Source organism: Elaeis guineensis, chromosome 9, assembly GCF_000442705.2.
Source record: "Elaeis guineensis isolate ETL-2024a chromosome 9, EG11, whole genome shotgun sequence".
Classification (NCBI taxonomy): Eukaryota; Viridiplantae; Streptophyta; class Magnoliopsida; order Arecales; family Arecaceae; genus Elaeis; species Elaeis guineensis.
Window position 1 is genome coordinate 56,889,083 of NC_026001.2, and position 14,379 is coordinate 56,903,461.

At 35.8% G+C, this 14,379-nt stretch overlaps 1 protein-coding gene across 3 annotated transcripts; it reads right to left on the reverse strand.

Annotated features, from left to right (window-relative positions):
• Positions 1-10,375: 10,375 nt before the first annotated feature.
• LOC105036283 (uncharacterized) lies at positions 10,376-11,674 on the reverse strand. Of its 3 annotated transcripts, none has more exons than XM_073243496.1 (4): positions 11,328-11,674; positions 10,994-11,251; positions 10,739-10,909; positions 10,376-10,600 (listed from the first exon to the last, which is right to left on the reverse strand). In XM_073243496.1, the coding sequence occupies exons 2-4, from the start codon at positions 11,183-11,185 to the stop codon at positions 10,538-10,540; spliced, it is 426 nt and encodes a 141-aa protein (XP_073099597.1). In that variant the 5' UTR covers positions 11,186-11,251; positions 11,328-11,674; the 3' UTR covers positions 10,376-10,537. The 3 variants fall into 3 exon arrangements, with proteins under 3 accessions (XP_073099597.1, XP_010910347.1, XP_010910348.1); XM_010912045.4 differs by having other exon boundaries at positions 10,994-11,188; positions 11,328-11,665; XM_010912046.4 differs by having other exon boundaries at positions 10,376-10,605; positions 10,994-11,188; positions 11,328-11,664.
• Positions 11,675-14,379: the final 2,705 nt, after the last annotated feature.

Genomic DNA, 14,379 nt, shown 5'->3' on the forward strand with positions numbered 1-14,379 from the left:
AGGGAGAGGGTCCCTCATCACCACCTGTGCCCAAGTAGAACCTTGATGATCACTTTGTATCGGAGCCTGAGGCAGGACCCTCAGTCAGTGCACCCCCATCTTCCAGCCGTATCATGCCATCTTTATTTAGATTAGGAGAGGATGAGATGGGATTGTTGGCTGAGCAAGTTGCAGGTATTCTATTAGTCTAACAGTAACAGTTCCAAGAGCAGATTCTTCAGCAGCTCCACTAGTTTTAGCAATATCAGTAGCAGATCCTCTAGCAGGTGCAGCAGCAGTATCATCCACCTCAGTTGTGTTCTTTTTCTGTCTCTTCTTCAGATCTCTCAATCGTGCCACATATTTCTTCTTTGGTACAGCTATTATCTGACCTAAGCTCTAGATTGGAGAGTGTAGAGAACTCTATGCTCAGGTTTAGTAGCAGGATCGTTGACATTGAGAGGGAGATCAGATTGATATTAGATTCTCTATTGGCAGGAGCGAGCACATTGAATACCTCTTCACTTCAGTTGGCTAATTTGACTCGAGAGGTAGAGAGACTTCACAGCCTGCTTCGTTCCACACTTGAGCTGATCCAAGTAGATATCAGAGACTCGAGGAACTTCATCTCTTCTGATCTTGATGGGCTCTGAGTTTCAGTGAGGGGGATCTTGTCCTAGCTAGATGATATTAGGACTCGGCTCTAGTCCAGACCCTCCACATCCAGTGAGCCTACTTTTATCCAGCCTATTGTATTCCATCCCCTGACATCTTCCACTCAGACCAGACCTTTCAGTCGAGCCTGAGACTGATTATGTTTCAATTATCTTGATCTTGAGCTCCATGCCCATTCTCACTGAACTGATCATTTGTACTAGTCCTTTTAGGTCTCATACTACTTAGTTGTCATATTTTATTATTTTGTTAAATGTATGAGAATATTATGTCGGTATCATAGATATGTACTATGAATGAATGTACTTGACTCTTGTAACCTCTCTTTTTGTTGTAATTAATGTATGAGGTTATCCATTATCATCACCTTGTATGGTCGACTTCTGTTTATATGTGAATGAATGAATGACTAATATATTTGAATGAATGTACTATTACTCTGATACATGATATACCACCATAACTCATTAAAAATCTTACTCTCTCTAGTCTATTTTTGATGATGTCAAAAAGGGGGAGAAGGTAGTCTATCTTGAATTTTTTTTTATGAATTTTTTTGAATTTTGTTCTGATATAGAATTTTGCTCTAATACGTCCATTTTTTGCTCGGATACGTCTATCTTTACTTCTATTTTGATGCTTTTTGAAAAATATTCTGATACATCTTTTTTTTTTTATGCTCTGATACTTTCATTTCTGCCTTGATACCAAAATACTCTGATACATCTATTTTTGATTTTGCAAAATACTCTAAAGCATCCTCTTTTGATTCTACAAAATACTCTAATGCATCCTCTTTTGATTCTTGCTCTGATGTTTTCATCCTTGCCTTGATACCAAAATAAGAAAAAGAGAATGAAAGATTTTTTTTTATGCACATATTACCCTGATACTAAAAATAAGAAAGAGAAAAAAAAAATTTATGAACCATTTTTTCTCTGATAACAAATGTAAGAAAAAATTTACAACTTGACCGCCTTTTATATAAGAAAGGAGGAGAATTTTTTTTCAAAATGGTCAAAATGATTACTTTCACCATTTTCATATAAGAATGGAGTGAATTTTATTGATTAGAAATAATTTCTGAAAAACCCTGATACCTTCACAAATAATTTTCAACAAAATGATTTAAAATATTATAACTTGCTGAAAATATATATCTCATGATATTTTATGCTTAATCCTTGGCATGTTCTTACAAGTGCTTCACAAACTCAATCCCTTGAGCTTTATAGATTTTTTTTTGAACACTCAAATATTTTATCATCATCAAAAAGGGGAAGATTGTTACTCTAAAAATTGATTTTGATGATCACAAACTATTTGAGGTGACTACTAATGAGTTTCTTATCTTTAGAAAATATTTTAGTGATATTTCAGGTAGTCCAAAATATTGAGTTTGAAAAGCTCCATCAAATATGCCAAAGTTGAAGTTTCTACAAGTTAGAGAAGTTTTTAAAGCCTTTTAAAAGTGTCGAATTGACTTAAATTTATTTGGTAGTGTTCTGATAAGTTTCAAACCTTAAATATATAAAAAATTGGATTAGAATAAAATGGGATAACCCATCTAGGTCATCTCCTTTTATTGGGTAGCTGGCATGCACTACTTTAGTTTGTGGCATGCAGTGGGACGACCCATGTGGGTCGACCCTTGAGACTCTAAGATCAAAATAGAGAGCTCATTTTCTGTCTGGCCAAATGAGGCATCCCATGGGATGTCCCATTACCAATGAGGCATCCCATGGGACATCTCATTCTGGACGAGCTTCGTAAAGATTAGTTTTCAGTCCATTTTTGATGCATTTAATGTGTATTAAACACTCTCCAATGGCTCTTAACCGACACTAAGATACTCTCAAGTCCAAATAAAGGCTATAAATAGTCTCTAGAGATAGAAAATTAATCAAGATTCATGCATTCAAGCTCACACTCATGAAAGTAAAGAAAATCTCTAAAAGACAAGAAAGAAGCATTCAATCAGCTCACCAACCACTCTCCAACTGCATTCAAGTATGCCAATCATTTAAGATATTCAGCAAAAGCTTCTTCTCCTTAAGTATTGTATTTTTATTGCATTTATTATACTCATTTAAGGGCTGTTGTGCTAAAATTTTTATATACTATTCACTTGCTATTGTATTTTGAGTTTTGAGTTTTGGAGAGTTTCAAAACTTGGATAGGTTGATCCGAATCTGAAATCAAAGTATGTGTGGGTTGGCTTGTACTCGAAAAATAAATGTTCTTGCTTGGATAGTAAGGGTCGGTGTTATCTGATGAGTTGTATCTTGTAATCTTTTAGTGGATTGAATTCCTAAGTAGAGACTTGGAGAGTGGATGTAGGTGTAAGGTTGGCACCGAATCACTATAAATCTTTGTGTTTATTGTACTTGCATCTCTTCATTTATTCTTTGTACTTTATACTTGCTTACTTATTATTTGAGGTTGATTTTATTCTCTTAACTAATCTATTCACTCCACTCAGTAAGTATAGCACATTACTTAAGTTTACTAATCATACAAATTTTAAAAAGACCCAATTCACCTCCCCCCCCACCTCTTGGGCTCCATATCTGGGCAACATTGTTGTTACAAAAATATGATTCATTCTCCATCATATTTTAGAATGGGTATATTCATTTAAATTTAGATGTTTATTGTATTAGATTATTAGTTTAGATCTAATTAATTTGTATTCAATGCTCAAATTATTTTTCAGGTAAGATACAGAGAGATATATGTAGTGTGTCATTCTGCAGCATCATAATTTTGTTACTTAAGGTCTTGAAGATGAGAATGATAATATCCCCAATCATAAGACCCCTTTATGAGTCCATGGAATATCTATGGGAAGTTTCTGCTTAATCCAAAAAAAAATTTCTATTTTTTTAAAAAAATTCAGGTCTGAGATGTTTTCTTGTTGATGTTTCTTCGGTAGGTGATTTCTTGCTATAACCAAGATCTTACTTACTTGACTATATCATGCTACCAGCTTCATGAACTCATGTGGAGCTTAATATCATATTATGAGATCAATAGACACCATTTTTATTTGTGTCGAAATGCATAAAGTCATTCTACTTTTGATTGCTTAGTATATTGTATATGGTCCATACTCCATAGTAATCCCTTGAAAATATATTGCTGATTTTCATTTTGTTTTAATATTGTCATAGAATTACCATTGATTTGCTCATACTAACTACTTGATAACATAAATTTTAATGCAGGCATAGATGAAAGAACTTGAACAACAATGCGATGAGGGAGATATTTTTTTAGATGATGAGGAAATATTTTTGCATATTTTTGGCCCAAACAAGTGCGATCATTTTCTTTATGAAGGAATGGGTCCAACTCAATCTACTTTGTGATCTATGCAAGCTCAAGAATTAAAAATCATGATTGAAGATGCAAATTATAAAGTTGAAGAGACAGTAAGAAGAGTAGAAAATGTTAAGATAAAAATTAAGCAAATCGAGAAAAGAGTTGAAACTACAGAATTAAGACTTGAAGCCATCGAAAAGAAATTGCATGGCATGAAGGAAAAATTTTAGGAGAACGATAAGGAGGTACAAGACATGAAAGGAAAACTTACGACATTAATGAATTTGATAGCAAAGAAATTGGGGGGGGGGGATCAGACCAAAGATCACTTTTTTGAGGTATATGTATTATTATAAAGTGGTTTCTCCAAATTATTTTTAATTTCCATCAAAATTTGTTTATTTGATAGCTTTTGATTTTTTTTTGGTTTGTGGTGTCAATCATAGCATATCATCTTTTGCTCTATTTATATATTCATCTTTTAAATTTTATAAGATGTTATTTTAAAAGTTAATTACATGAATTATGCGAGATTAATTTGTATGTTTGTTTGATTTCGATGTAGTTAGAGCTATAGCAAGGAGCAAAGGAATAGCTTGAGAAATTTTTATAGTTGTGGGCATTTTTATGGTCGAAATATCATAGAATGCAAACAAAACTATTTTTTTGTCATATTCAGATTAAACCATACATAACTTATGGTTTTATTAATTAAATTCTAAGTTCTCATTTTGGAAACCTTTTTAGTATTGGTAGGTAAATGTTTATTAATTATTTAACATTGAATTTGTAATTGACTTTCATTTAATATATTGATAAATTTATATTTTAGATATTTTTTAAATAAAAAAGAAATTTCGTTCTTAATGGACTGCATTCATCGATAACAATCCTATAAGCAGTTAGTTGTATTAAGTAGGAACATACTTTTCTCTACCAATATAACCATTGCCAAAAATAGGTAGTTACAAGTTGATACACAACTTTTCCTGATGGATAAATAATGGTTGGCAAAACTTTCAATTATTCCCCATGGTAAAAAAACCATGGTAGAAGAGTTTATTATTTTCTGACGGATAAATTTTTATCATAAATATAGCTTTTCCTGATAGGATAATTATCATCATAAAAAATTACCTTTTCCCAATGGACTCACTAATTATAGGTTTTCTTTGCCAACAAAAAGAATTTTGCTGACAACTTCCTAATAGTTTTTATTACTTTTTCCAACAAAATTTTTCATTTTGAAAATCCTTTCCTCTTGTAGTTGATTCCCCTCTTTGGTCATCTTCTTTCAATGGACCCTCGCCTACATAGGATTCCTAGTCATTGGTAAATGGGCTAAGGCTCAACTCAACATCGAGCTTTATCTTCCTTCTTTGTTATTTTTCGGTCGTTATTGTCATTTATTTCTGGACAGCTAACCATGACCACCAGCAACACCACTAGCCATCATGGCCTTCTTCCTTCTTTTGATGAGTGGTACCAAAGTCTTGTTCTACCTCTCTTTCTCATCATCTCTCCTCTTTTCTCTCTCTCTCTCTTTCTTTCTTTTTCTCTCCATTCTACTTGCTCACTCTCTATCTAATGTTGGGTGGACCCTGAAGGGTCTTTCCTCTACGACTTTAATCAACTTTGGTTAAGTAATTCTGCCATATAGTGCATTAGTCACCATCTCGGTCTTTACCATACATCATTAGACTATATATTTATAACAACCCAATACCTTATACGAAAAATCTAGCTGAAAGGTAATATTTAGGTTCTTTGTTGATATATAAGTACCCAAGATATATCCATTGTATAGCTAATATGAAACTAAATATACACCTATATGGATCCTCATATACTCTCTCCATTTAAACATTGACATCCTCATCAGACTAATGATTCAAATCATTTAAATCAAACAATAAGGCTATAAATCTGATCTAGACCTATATTATGGTGTCTTTTAGTCTATATAGGCCATAGACCAGATCTACTTTTATGTACTATTTGTAACAACCAAGGATCTCATCCAAAAAAGCTTATCGAAAAATATTATTGAGATTCTAAGTATCCAGGATCTAGCTATTTTATGGTCGATATGGGACTCAAGATAAATCTACATGGATCCTCATAATCACTAATCCCTGTATTATTATATGTACCTTATTCTCATTATTATTTTATGATTTTATTGGTTAAATTACCTGGATCGAATGGACTAAATCCATCGGATGCCACCACCTAGTTAACCTTATCCTTTATGCACCTAGTTAGCCTTATCCTTATGTTTATCCACCATTGCCAGAATTCTATGACAGTATTCTCTATTTATTATGTTCAATTTTATATGGGGATGCTAGACTTAGAATTTTATTTTAAAATTAAGCATGGCTAAATTTTGATAGAAATATAATAGTAAACACTTAGGTTCTAAAGGAGAATTTCATAATTAGTTTGATTTGTCTGTCAGTTGTTCATATAAGCTAGATAAGTAATGGTATGATTTTTCTCAATTTTTTAATTAAATATATATTAAATAAATTGTTCATCAATATACATGTGGTTTATGAAACTAAATTTTAAATAAAAAATAAATATGCAATTTGAAGTTAATATTTTACAAAATGTTATGATATTATTTATTGATCTTATATTGAATATGCATACTTTCACTGGAATATGATACCTATGCTATTCTGCAAAAGAGATTTGATACTTAATAGATTTGGACTCTTGACCAGACTATGTTCTGATGCTTTATCAGTGGAAATTATATATTAGTACATCAATACCCACCCAATAGGGACTATATATTGGCACATTGATATTCTAGTGGTAGAAGTTATACTTTGACATATGGATACTTTGTCAGTGAGAACTATACCTCTATATATTGATACCTTACCATTAGAGGCCATGCATTGGTACTTTATATTGCTCAGGTATGGCTACCTAAGAGAAGGGATTAATTAGATACTTTACAAATTTTAAGTCAAATTAAAATTTTACATAAATATATGCTTCTAACTTAAGTTATATAGTGATTATAATATATAGCAGCAAAAATAAAGTATATAAATTGCTATGCAAGAAATAAAAATAAATAAAGCAAGAAACTAAGGCGAGAGAGCAAGCACAATACAAACAACAAGATTTATAGTGGTTCGGAGAAACCCGCTTCTATGTCTACTCTCCAAGCTCTCTTTGAAAAATTTACTATAATTCCTTGACTACAATGTGTTTGTTTTTTTGGGCTCATAAACAAACTTAGTTGATTTTTTTGAGCTCACCAACCATAACCCTACACCGATAGTTTTTCAAACTCACTATCAACCCTACACCGATAGTTTTTCGAGCTCACTATCAATCGAGTTGGTTTTAACCTTAGCTCACCAATTACAACCATATAATTGATTATTTTTTCAGGCTAATAGTCAACCCCAACTTCTTTCTCCTAAAAGAAACTTGTAAAGAAACAAAAAATATAATTCAGCATAAAATAAAACTAAAAAGAAATACTCTTTTTGAGCGCGATGAAGAGGCTGAAGAATTGCTCTTTGATGCTTGGCTTTCTTTTCCTTTGAAGCTGAGAGAATATTGAAGATGATGTTGAAGATAGCTCTTGAATGTCCTCTAAAATATGTGTTTAAATCTCTCTTTTTTCTTTCTTTTTTTTTGGATATTCAATGAAGCTCTCAAACTTGAATGATTTCTTCTTTCAATCCACTTTTCTTTTTTTTTTTGATTCTCTACCTTTAAATAGGCTTGACAGAGGCTGGAGAAAGTGCTCTAGCCGTTGGAAGGGCTGAAGTAACCGTTGTGACACAATGGAGATAAAAAACTGCAAAATAGAAAACTAGCCGTTATAGGTTACTGGATCGGCTCAATTTTCTCTGAGTCGGCTCAGTTCCTCACTGGATCGGCTCATCTTAAACTAGATCGGCTCAGTGGTATCAGGCTGAAAATACTTCTTTCTGTCTTTTATTCTTTCTCAGACTGGATTGGCTCAGATTTTCATTAGGTTGACTCAGCTAGTGTGCTAAGCGTGCCAAATGCTATTTTTTAGCCTTTCTTCTTCAAATTAATTTGTAGACTAGATTTGCCTTCTAAAATTGATTTAATCCTCATTAAAACTCTTTAAATTTGAATTACTCATAACTTATGCTCTCAACACTTTGGCTATCTTCAAACTCATCATTTTGGTGTAGCCATAGAGAACAAGTGTAATCATAATTAAAAAGGTTGTTGAGTCAAATTATGATATTTTTTTAATTATATTGATAAATATGAATATGAATATGGATATAATATTTTAAAATATATTTATAATTATAACTTGAATATTTGAAAAATTATGGGTATCCTTATTTTGCTTTATTTAATTGTATATGGATTTTGCCTATATACTTATTATAATTAAAATATTTGGTGAATTATCTAGTTGAGATGTGCATTATGTACTTGGCTATTGAGCTCAAATCTTAGAAAAACCGAACTTATTTGCAGTCTCAGATTTAAATCCTACAAACGTGGAGTAAGAACAAATATTTCCTCCATTGTGTGTGAGGCATGAAGAAGATAGGGATTCAGGCATGCCGGCATGGACAAAGTTGGCACCTTCGCAACTAAGTTGGAGAGAGACAGAAATGCAGTGTCAATAGGGTAGGCTGGCCCATGCCATACACTACTGGGCCCAATATGTGTAATCATAAGAATTGCGAAGTTATGTAAATTACTCCACCTCCAGTCAAATTTTACACTTCCACTCATTTACAAATCATGCACTCCAGTAAGAATCTGAGTTTCAAAATCTACCAACATCATGCTTTTGTCCATCAGTAAAACCATCCACATCATTTTCATAATAGTAGTTATGATGATTCTAAGAAATAAAGAAATAAGAGAATGTAAAGTTTTTGTAGGGTGGACCACTGCCTCCAGCCACCATGTTTCACTGATTGAAAAGCTAATTCCATCATAACTACTGCACCCTATTACATACTAGCTTTAACTGCAAAGTACACTTTGACCCTCAAAAGCCAAAACAACCTCCATTAATATGTGACTGGATTACTTTCAGAAAAGATATCTGCCTAAGAACCAATGGAGTCGTTACTGCCACAAAACTTTGCCAGTGCCAGCTTTCCCTTTACCCTGTTGCTTCTTTTAACTTTTGTTTATTTTTTTTGGTTTCAAACTTGGACCATTCCAAAGGCTCTAGTGGTCTTTGGGTCCAGAGCAGGAGGATCGGCATGGAAAGGAAGAAAAGAATGAAAGGAGAAGGCTAATATTAGCACAAGTCTTTTTTTTTATATGCATGGTAAAATACCTTTTCTTGCAAAGGGTACTGCTCCAAGACACGTTCTCTGGATGCCTGCAGCCACCGTAATGATGAAAACTTGATGGCATTGAAGAACGTATAGAGCTTCCAAAGGCTTCCAAGAGGTAGTGAGTCTGAGAAAGATACTCTATTTTTTGGAGATCAATGTAGGGAATTCTAGGTTTATAGCAGTATATCGTAGCAAAGCATAAGATATTGTTTCTAGTATAGTATATATGATGATATCACCGGGGTGTGGTGGCATGGCATTTCAAAAAATAGTTGATATGCATACTAACCTTTTGGGATCCATGACAGAAAAATCTAAAAAAATTGTAAAGGAAATATACAACTTTTCTATTCATCCTTCTGAACTCATGCCATGTAGGCCAAGAAGGCTCGTATTAAACATGGAGAAATGCAAATAGAATTAAAATTGCGCCTAGTCATTTAATTATGGTGTCAAGGCTGGTATTAAACATGGACAAATGCAAAGAGCATTTAGTCCCATTAGTCTGCTCTCGTGTTGGTTTTAGCATATAGAAATGTGTTCTCATGGTGGAGCATTGCTCACTTCACGACACATAAGGGCATTCCATGTTGAGAAGCATTGGAAAAAATCCACATAGGTTGTCCCATTTTTTTATAAGCGATACTCTAGAACAGAATTTATGTCAAATCCATTGAACTCCAATTAAACTGTGATCACTTTGACTCAAAGAATTAGCTGCTGACTGACGAAATGGTTTTCACAAAACGAGGAAAGCTCTTGGATGCATATTGATTCAAAGCTAAACATAGACAACGAGGTAAAGCTCCAAGATTTCTTTAGATTTGACTGTAACTTTTGTGACAGAGAAGACAAACTTCCATGAGGACTTGTCTCCATCTGTAAGGGACCACCTCAGTCTCTCATAAACAAAAGGAGCGAAACTTGAACACATGGACGACGCCACTAGTTGAAATATAACAAAAGTTATCAGGCAATTATCCCACCAAAGACTCTCCGTTACACCATTTCTCAATTATCTATATCACCAGACATTGTTAAATAATACGGTTTAGAAGCACAACAACACAAATGGCTGCTACAGAGACAGACAGTTTTCTTCCATTCCCAGTCGAGAAGACAGAGTCTTACGATGCATCACATCGCGCATTTATCAAAAGAAGAAAAGGTCAATAAAAAGCAGAAAAAAAAGTACAGACGCCGCGCACTGTGATGCTACACCTGTGCTTCACCCTCTGTCACTCCATTCTCAGGCGATGCAGTCGAGTCCCAAGCACCCTGACCACAAACTCCGGAGCATCCTGTTCTGCAACCAATCACGACATATCAAAGGATTTGGTAAAATTCCAAGCATTTGAAGCTCCAATACGAAGTCTAGAGGACCACACTCTCTCTCATGCAATGTATAGAATAAAGGAAGCAGAGGAAAAGATGAGTACCCTCCTAGGCTTTTGGTAGAGGAGCTCCGGTGGGATCTTGTACAAGTCTTCATCCACCGCCTTGGGAGCTCTTGGCTTTCTTGGGCTCTGACCGCCCACATCATACACCCTCCCCTGCTTCCTCTGCTGCTCCTTCCCATTCCGCAGCGTCTCTCCTGCCCCCTTCCTCAGCTAAAAGCGGAACAAAACAAAATGAGAACCATAAGAAATTAGCAAGCCAGAGAGTTAAAGGCCTCTGAGACTTGAATTGGGTACCTTTTTGTGGTGGTGGTGGTAGTGATGTTGAGTTGGCTTCACAGGCACTGGCACCTTGAATAGATCACCATCCTCTGCAAAGTAATGGCCACGGATCAAACCGGCCTGCCTTGCTGACTCGAAATACTGGGTAATGGGGAGCTCGTCGCAGTAGTCCCAGTTCCCAAACGCCGGTATCTGGCACCTCTTCATGTCCTACAAGCAAAACCCAGCTCTTACTTCAGGGGAAATAAGAAACCAGAGAACGAAGTGCACTACCTAGCAACCAAAGCCACTTCTTAGTATTCCAAGAGTAATAGAAAGAAGCCAGTCTGGGAGCTAGGCCTTCATATACCTCCATTTGTCTCAAAAACCAAGAGCTGGACAGAGCAAAGTGGACACAAGAAGTAGTGGAGTTCTAATAATTATACAGGATAAGAAGAAGACAGAATCCACAGGAACAGGGGGTGGTTACAGAAGGAGGATAGAGTGCGCGAGAGCAGAGCAGAGGTTTTGTCGTGGGGATAAGGGCAAGGAGTGCTTAAAGCGTGGGCCTTGGCCCCTTCATTAGTAGGGATGGCTTGCTCTCGGGGGTGGATACTCATGCCCTTAGGGGCCCATCCCTTTCCTCACCCACCCCTGTTCTCCCCGACTTCTTTACGGCTCCCATCCCGAGGCCAGCAGTGGGTGGCCTTGCCCCCACGCACGGGGACTCGAGACCAGGGAGAAGGGTGGCAAGGGTTGTTTGACGTTTTACCAAAGATTCAGCCTCGAGCTTTGAAATCCGGAGCCAAGAGGGGACTATTTTTTTTTTTACCTCTCCCCATCCCCAAAGTCTCCAAGTCTCCACCACCCTCTTCCCCATGTTGGTCACGTGAACTGTTTTAGGCCATAGTTTTACCTAACGGTTGGTGGGGAGAAGGGTGAGGGGAGGTTGGTTAACAAAACTGATGAATGCTTTTAAGCTTTGTTGGGTGCTGTTACCTCTGGATCGAGCCAAAAACTAATGGACACTTTCTCTTTGCCTTGCCTTTTTTTTGTTTTTTTTGGTGAACAACTTGCCTTTAAACGCAAGCTACTTTTTGTAGCCATCAATCCCATTGTGATGGCTTGGAGTTTGGAGGGGCTTTAGGCTGGCACGGTGAGGATCCTTTTGGAGGCTGCTATGAGCTCACCTAAGAAAAGGGCTAGCGGATGAATGGTGTTAATGAGTCATTATTCATTGATCTGACACTGTCATTAATGAGAACTTTAACTGTTATCCTTTTGTTGGATTCATAACGAGTCCTGTGTTTCTGGCTTAAGATACGGGCCGTGGAGTCTCAGGAGTTTACTGAGGATTTAAGATTTTTAAACGTGATTTAGATCGTGTCGCCCGAAGATTCAAAATCTGAAATAGAATAGGTCAAAGAGTGAAGTTGAACTAAAGTGATTCTTATAATTTGATAAAAAAAATTTTAATTTATAAAATCAATCAAAAAATTAGATAGAGATTTTTTGATTCTTTATCCTCTAAAATTAAGCCAGTTCAAATTTTAAGAACAGATATGAAAAAGAATGAAAAAGCAAGAGAGATTGAAGGACCGGATGGAAGTCAAGAATCTAACCTAATTTCCTACTAGCGGAGTCTTTCCTAAATTCAGAAAGCAGAATTTACCAATGGAAGATCTCTGGCCCTCTAATTATGGAGGGGTAGAGGAGGCCGTTTCAGAGTTTATTAGGCCATTAGACGAGTTTGTTAGGCGGTTAAAGAGTCATCTATAAGTGAGTTGGCACACAGCTGTACATATGAGCTGGACATGAGATCGTAGCCAGCTGTGCCTTGATTGAGGAAATCATCGCGGACATTTATAGAATGATTAAGTTCATCATTATAATAGTTCATCTCGATAGATGATCGGAATGAAATAGAGATGTCATAACATTCATCCCGGATAGTGAGGTATCGGGATTCAGATCAGTAAACACTCGACCTGCATATTTTTTTGCTAGCTGAGATGTCATCTAGACAGAACACAAGGATGTGCTTTATTCAAGTCGGTAAAAATCTGAGCTGAATATACTAACCTATCAATTGATTTGCTGGGACCTAGTACTTTCAAATTGACATCTTTTTGATCTCATATGATTATGCCACGTGTCTCGAGGCTGGTTTAATGCATCAACAATTTATCCTCCACTTTCTATTTTCGAGGTGATAATTTTCTGATCGAACTAAGAAGTAAACGTATCTTCATAAGGTTAGATTTTCACTAATTTGGGAAGTGTTTGTCGTAGAGATTAGATTTTACCAATCAAGAGATCTTATTTTTGAGATAAAATTTTTAGCCCAATCTTTTATTGACCAGGAGATCTTATCTTCGTACTTGAATTTTTGATCCAACTTTAATCAGTCAGGAGATCTTATCTCCGCACTTATTTTCGGATCGACCTTCATCGATCAGGAGATCTTATCTCCACATTCGATTTTTGGCTCGATTTTTTACATACCAGGAGATCTTATCTTTACACTTAAATTTTCGATTCAGTTTTCACCGATCAGGAGATCTTATCTCTATACTTGTATTTTCGATTCAATTTTCACTGATTAATATATCTTATCTTCATACTTATATTTTCAATTCGGTTTTCACTGATAAGGAGATCTTATCTTCGTATTTTACCTCAGAACTTTTTGGATTGGTGTTGCCGCTGTCTAGAATAAATGTGCCGCACCTTGAGAGCATAATGATTAATTACTTGGTTGAAACCGAAGAGATATGACCTTTCAGGAAATGATTTGCCAGATCTTCTATCATCATTGCTTGGATGAACGATTTAGAAATATCAAATAAGAGTGCACCATCTATCAATGTCTGATTGGCTTATCAGCTTGGACATGGATCAGTCTGTCATGACTGAATTTGAGAGGAGGTGTATTTAACTGCCGTCTGACCGAGCATCGGATTAACGTCAGATGTCACAAATCGATGAGGGGACTAGCCAATCCAAGCCGTCGGTTCACCTATAAAAGGCTTTTGCCCTCCGATCACTATTCATTTTCACTGTTACCATACGAAGGTGCTATCAAATTATTTCTAGAAGTCTCTCTATGTTGAGCGGCTGTCGGAGATAGCAAGAAGCTTCATCGGAGTGGGAGAAAGAGATTCCACTCTTCATCTCTTGGAAGGATTTCATTTGTTTCTCTTAGGTATCAGTCTTCTCTTATTTGCTCTCTTTCAGCCGTAAGATAGTCTTTCTTTCTCTTTCGATTCTTTTCATTCCTCCCTCATATTTTTTCTCGAGAGACATCTAAGATGACAAAAAGGGGAAAGAGACCGCAGGCGACTCACAGATTAAGTCGACCCAGTCTTTATTAGCCATTGAAGTAGAAAATCCATCCCAGGAGGATCCTAAAATCAGTCTTA